The sequence below is a fragment of the Gadus morhua genome, chromosome 7 (genome assembly GCF_902167405.1).
Source record: "Gadus morhua chromosome 7, gadMor3.0, whole genome shotgun sequence".
Lineage (NCBI taxonomy): Eukaryota > Metazoa > Chordata > Actinopteri > Gadiformes > Gadidae > Gadus > Gadus morhua.
In genome coordinates this window covers 17943970-17949420 of record NC_044054.1, presented here as the reverse complement: position 1 = coordinate 17949420, position 5451 = coordinate 17943970, and the positions used below count along the sequence as shown (strand labels likewise).

At 43.1% G+C, this 5451-nt stretch overlaps 1 protein-coding gene across 2 annotated transcripts; it reads left to right on the top strand.

Annotated features, from left to right (window-relative positions):
* The first annotated feature begins 2402 nt into the window (after positions 1-2402).
* LOC115547287 (uncharacterized) lies at positions 2403-4775 on the top strand. Of its 2 annotated transcripts, none has more exons than XM_030361403.1 (3): positions 2403-2796; positions 3070-3903; positions 4225-4775. In XM_030361403.1, the coding sequence occupies exons 1-3, from the start codon at positions 2476-2478 to the stop codon at positions 4543-4545; spliced, it is 1476 nt and encodes a 491-aa protein (XP_030217263.1). In that variant the 5' UTR covers positions 2403-2475; the 3' UTR covers positions 4546-4775. The 2 variants fall into 2 exon arrangements, with proteins under 2 accessions (XP_030217263.1, XP_030217262.1); XM_030361402.1 differs by having other exon boundaries at positions 2408-2796; positions 4210-4775.
* Positions 4776-5451: the final 676 nt, after the last annotated feature.

Below are 5451 nucleotides of genomic sequence, written 5' to 3'. Positions count from 1 at the left end.
CCTCTGTCATGATACTCTCTTGCTCCCTCACACCCTTCCTCTTTCATACTGACTATGTCTCTCACACACACACACACACACACACACACACACACACACACACACACACACACACACACACACACACACACCACACTCCACACAAACAGACAATAACACACAGACATTAATACACCCTGGGGTCACTCCTCTTCCCATTCACAGATCTTGCAGCTCCCATTTATTTATTTATTCATTTACGCCTTCAGTCTCCAACTCATCCAACTCAACAACTGCCATGGTTGCGGGCAGAATTGCACAATGTGTCTATAGGATTTCCTCCTGCCAGTCTCTTCCTGTATGCAGCACAGAGATACAACAGAAATGCGCACACTGTTCACTGATGCAGCCTCCACCTCTGTCATCCAGTCCGGACGCTAAGCCTTCTTAGGTTGACTTGTTATTTTGTGTGGGGACCAAATGGCAGAAACAAGTGCTTCCTTTTCACTCGTGGCCCACATGCTTCCATGGGGAACTCAAATCAAGTGTATTACCTTCAATTGTAAAGGAAATCTATCTAAATTCCACATCATGATTTGGCACTTCATTGCTACTTATTAATCTCTAGAGATTAAATTAATCTTTTCGTTTATGAATCGCTTGAAATCCAAATCCAAATCCAAATCTGGCTGAAGCCTTTTGCCAAGACATAATAATTCTCGCAACCTTTTTTTTTTCCCAGCAAATTGTAGCCAATGGAAATGTGTTGTTCTTAAAATATAACTATAGGAGAACGACATAGAATATTTTCCACAATACCAAAATCGAGTTAACACCTTTCAAAGATTAAATAAATAATACCACCAGGAAAGTATTTATTCAAGACAAGCAATGATTTTTTTTTTCCAAGGAAGGACTGTTGACTTTGCAGCAGGGACTTGTTCCTCGATCAACACAAGTTCCAACAAGTTGAGGAATAAAAACATTTGCAGCCAATACATGAACCAAACCCATGGAGTGGATCATGGATGAGGTAATCAACCACTCTCACCAAAAAAGATATCATTAATTCAGTAAAGCAGATCCAGGAAACAGTATTGACAGTTATGATTAAACATATGGTCATGTGACACAATGTGTCTGATGACATTTCCTAAACCTCACTGTTGAGGAATTATCAAAGAGGTAAGTGAGTGATGTACAAATAGAGCGCAAGGATCCTCATCGACTTGCATTTCTAAAATCGGTTGTGATAATAAACTACCTTATTCTTATTCTTCCTAATTCATGTTTGAAATGGGACTGAAGCCCACTTGATTATTATTGGAGAAATAGAAGCAGATATTTATGAAATTGTTGGATAGATAAGCCTATTCAGTGTTTCATCACCTAAGCTTTCGAATTTGTCTATACCTAGATGAGGACGACTGAGAAGAATTTGGACGTGTATAAACACAGTCACATCATCATGAGCAGCAGCAGCAGTAGCAGTGAGGACACTCGTCAGAAGGGATGGTTCGGAGAAGCGGGTTGAAACAAGCGTTGACGTGCAGCTCTTCTGACCTGGGGAAACCAGAGGGGGGCGGATGCCACTGAGGTTCATTGTTTTTGGAAATGCAGGCTTATCTCTTAATATAGGGTAGGGTTTAACATATCCTGTGATAACAGCTGATATCCTGTTGGTTTATCTGCTTTGTATTTTGTAACACCTTCACCATCTTTTTTGGTGATACAAATAAGACAATCGGGTGGAACTAGATGAGAAAACGTGCAAATCCAATTATTAAACGTTCTTACTCCTGATATCAGGCAACTCATCAGATTTCCTATCAACTCCCAGCCTGTCACATTGATGTCGTGGGGTAGCACGCCTGGTTGTTCTAGATGGGGGCAGCAAGTCTAGAGCATATAGAGACGAGTTTCCACCTTGCAGGTGGTCTGATGTGATAATTGGCTTGTGGGAGGCATACGCCTACTTATAACTTATCCTGGTATCATTGTCAATTTATTTAATGATCAATTATTTGTAGAAGAATTTTAAATAAAGGTTGAATGAAGGAATATTTATTTTAGCATTTCCCATGCTTGTAGTTAGTAGTCTTACTAACTATGACTAACTAGGCTACATATTGCTTCGGAGTTGATGCTACTGCTCAGCTGAAGTTCAACTGATTGGTGTTGAATTCCTGAATGTATTTAGCAATATTAAATGTCAAAATACTGTACATGCAGAAAAAGTTATTCTGTGATGTTATGTCGCACTCTAGTGGTAGCATAAAAGAAACGTTTAAGAAAATAAATACATGTATACGACATCAATACATTCTTGCAACAAAATAAAAGACAATTTTGAAATTGATACATGGCCCTCTCCGTCATGGAAGACGGTATGGGCTAAAAGCATCATTTCCGGAATCACTTTTCCGGTTTGACTCCTCACAACAACAGCGCCGCCATTTTCGAAAGAGTTGGCTCTGTGACCGGTTGTATGTAGAGATGAATCAAATCGAAGAACGCCTCGCGGAAGCAGTACGAAAATATGAACACCTATATGACACCTCGTTGAAAGGCCATAATGACGCCAAAATGACAAATAATTCCTGGGCAGAAATAGCAACGAATGTAGGCTTGTCTGTCCCTGACTGCATTAAAAAATGGAGGTCGCTGAGGGACAAATTCGTTCGTATTCGACGAAAGATGACCAGCAGCAGTGGGGATGCAGGCGGTCATAAAAAGGTCCCCGCGCTCAACACTTCTCTCTCCTGGCTGGGACCCCACATAAAGCATCGGGAGACGTCATCAAACTACGATGTGAAGGTAATGATTGTTAACTAGCAGTAGGCTACAAACAGGGAGGAAAAACTCAGATTGCACAGTCAATTACGTTATTGATGTATGCTTCATTTTTGCACACACAAAAAGAGGTGATTGGCAATAAATGTGATATCGCCAGTGTGCGCCTTAACAAAGCTTACCAGTCATGGGTGCCATAGATGCCTACATTGTTGATGTAGTTTATTTAGTTGTGTTACTTTTGCCATTGTAACCGTATGGGGTTTATTTTATTTTAACTGTTTTTCATTACCATAGGAACTTACCTCAGAAGGAAGAGACAATGGAGGCCCATTGGAGCTATTGTCGCCCAGTGTATCGCCAATTGATGACCGCCAGTCATCCAACTCATCTTCCCCCCTGGAATCCAGATCATCCTCCCCTGCACCATTAAATTCATCTACATCAGTAACGTCCACTCAGCTAACCACTCTCCCACCTGCATCCACTCCTCCAGTCTCCATGTCACCTCAGCTGCCCACCTTCCTATCTCCAGTCTCCAAGACAGAGCCATCTGCTCTGTCCCGCACGGGACGGAAAAGGCAAAGGGAGCAGCAGGAGGACGACAATTTTACTCAGAAATTGGACCAGTTGGAAGAGAGCATGCTGCTGATGCACAGGAGGCTGGAGAGGCCTGAGGATGAAATCTCGCGATTCGGACAGACGATTTGTGATATGCTGAGGAAAGTGCCTGAAGACGACCAGGGCGACGCAATGCAAGCAGTATACAATCTGCTGTATGGATTCCGCAAGCGTCCTTGTTGTATTTTGAAAATGAATCAAATCGAAGAACGCATCGCGGAAGAAGTCCGAAATTATGAACACCTATATGACACCTCGTTGAGGGGCTATAAGGACGCCCAAAAGGCAAATAATTCCTGGAAGGAAATAGCAGAGAATGTAGGCTTGTCTGTCCCTGAATGCATTAAAAGATGGAGGTCGCTGAGGGACAAATTCGTTCGTATTCAACGAAAGATGACCAGCAGCAGTGGGGATGCAGGCGGTCAACATAAGGTCCCGGCGCTCTCTTTTCTCTCCTGGCTGGGACCCCACATAAAGCATCGGGAGACGTCATCAAACTACGATGTGAAGGTAATGATTGTTAACTAGTAGTAGGCGACAACCGGGGAGGAAAAATTCAGATTGCACAGTCAATTACATTAATGATGTATGCTACGTCATTTTGGTGATAAATGGGCCTGGGTTTTAGATGTAATACATACAATTACCTGTTTATTTTGCCATTGTAGCTGCAGGCTGTTTTGATATCGCCAGTTTGTGCCATAACAAAGCTTACCAGTCAAAGGTGCCATAGATGCCTACGTTATTGATGTACTTTATTTAGTTGTATTACTTTGACCATTGTAACCGTATGGGATTTGTTTTTCATTACCATAGGATCATACCTCACAGGGGAGAGATAATGGAGGCCCATTGGAGCTATTGGCTCCCATTGATGACTGCCAGTCATCCCCCTCATCTTCCCCCCTGGAATCCAGATCATCCTCCCCGGCACCATCAAATTCATCTATGTCCACTCAGCTTTCCACCTTCCCATCTCCAAGACAGCGCCACCTCCTCAGTCCTGCACGGGACGGAAATGGCAAAGGGAGCAGCAGGACGACGGAAATTTTACTCAAGAAATTGGACAAGCTGGAAAAGAGCAGGTTGCTGATTCAAAGGAGGCTGGAAAGGCCTGAGCATGATATCAAGATTCAGACAGACGTTGTGTGACATGCTGAGGAAAGTGACAGGAGATGATGCGATGCACGCAGTGTATAATGTGCTGTATGGACTCCGCAAGCGTCCATACAGCAGCTAACCAAACGCTAAAGAGAATGTGGCAAATTGCACTTTTAAAGTTTGTTTTTAGCCATTAATATTTATATTAGTTAAATCATTTCATTTTTTTAACAGACATGTCTATTTGTTTTATAAAGTACCAATAAAACACCAAAATAAGATTTGAAAAGGTTTGAAAGTTTATTTGCAACACTATTTACATGGTTTGCAGTCAGCATACAAAATAAATTGGTTCTGCTTCAGCTGTTTGCAAGTGTGCCACGTGACACAATGTCATCCTGCCATGGTACCACTCCCTGTGGCTCCAGAGAGAATTTCGCCAGTTCATCTGATACCCATAGCAACCCTGGTGGAACTGCTCCTGGACATCTCTGCTGGTTGAATAGACTTAAACTAGTTTTATTGTATTAAACAACATTTCGTTACCTTGGCTCACGGTGGAGTGGACACAGAATATAAAAAGATGGCATGAAGTAAAAAAGGTTAAAATACTAAGAGGGTAGGGGGGTGAGTAGATGGTTTATTTATTGGCTGCGGGCGTTCAACAGTCTAATGGCCAGGGGGGAAGAAACTGTCACTGAACCTAGATGTCCTACTGTGGATGCTGCGAAACCTGCCAGAGTTCAGCATGGAAAACAGTCAGTGCTGAGGGTGGATGGAGTCGGAGGAGATGCGTTGGGCTCTGGTTAGGCAGCGCTTCTTCCCAACGTCCCGGATGGAGGAGAGCGGGGACCCAATGATTTTCTCCCCTGTCCTCACCACTCTCTGCACAGACTTCCAGTCCGAGGCCTCGCAGGCCCCACACCAGACGGAGATGCAGCTGGTCAGCAGACTCTC

What these genes read in the sequence shown, in the direction of transcription:
- LOC115547287 (XM_030361402.1), top strand. Translation starts at nt 2,476, where the DNA reads ATGAATCAAATCGAAGAACGCCTCGCGGAAGCAGTACGAAAATATGAA. An exon ending in CATCAAACTACGATGTGAAG is followed by an intron (nt 2,797 to 3,069) that starts GTAATGATTGTT and finishes TCATTACCATAG; the next exon opens with GAACTTACCTCAGAAGGAAG. An exon ending in CATCAAACTACGATGTGAAG is followed by an intron (nt 3,904 to 4,209) that starts GTAATGATTGTT and finishes TCATTACCATAG; the next exon opens with GATCATACCTCACAGGGGAG.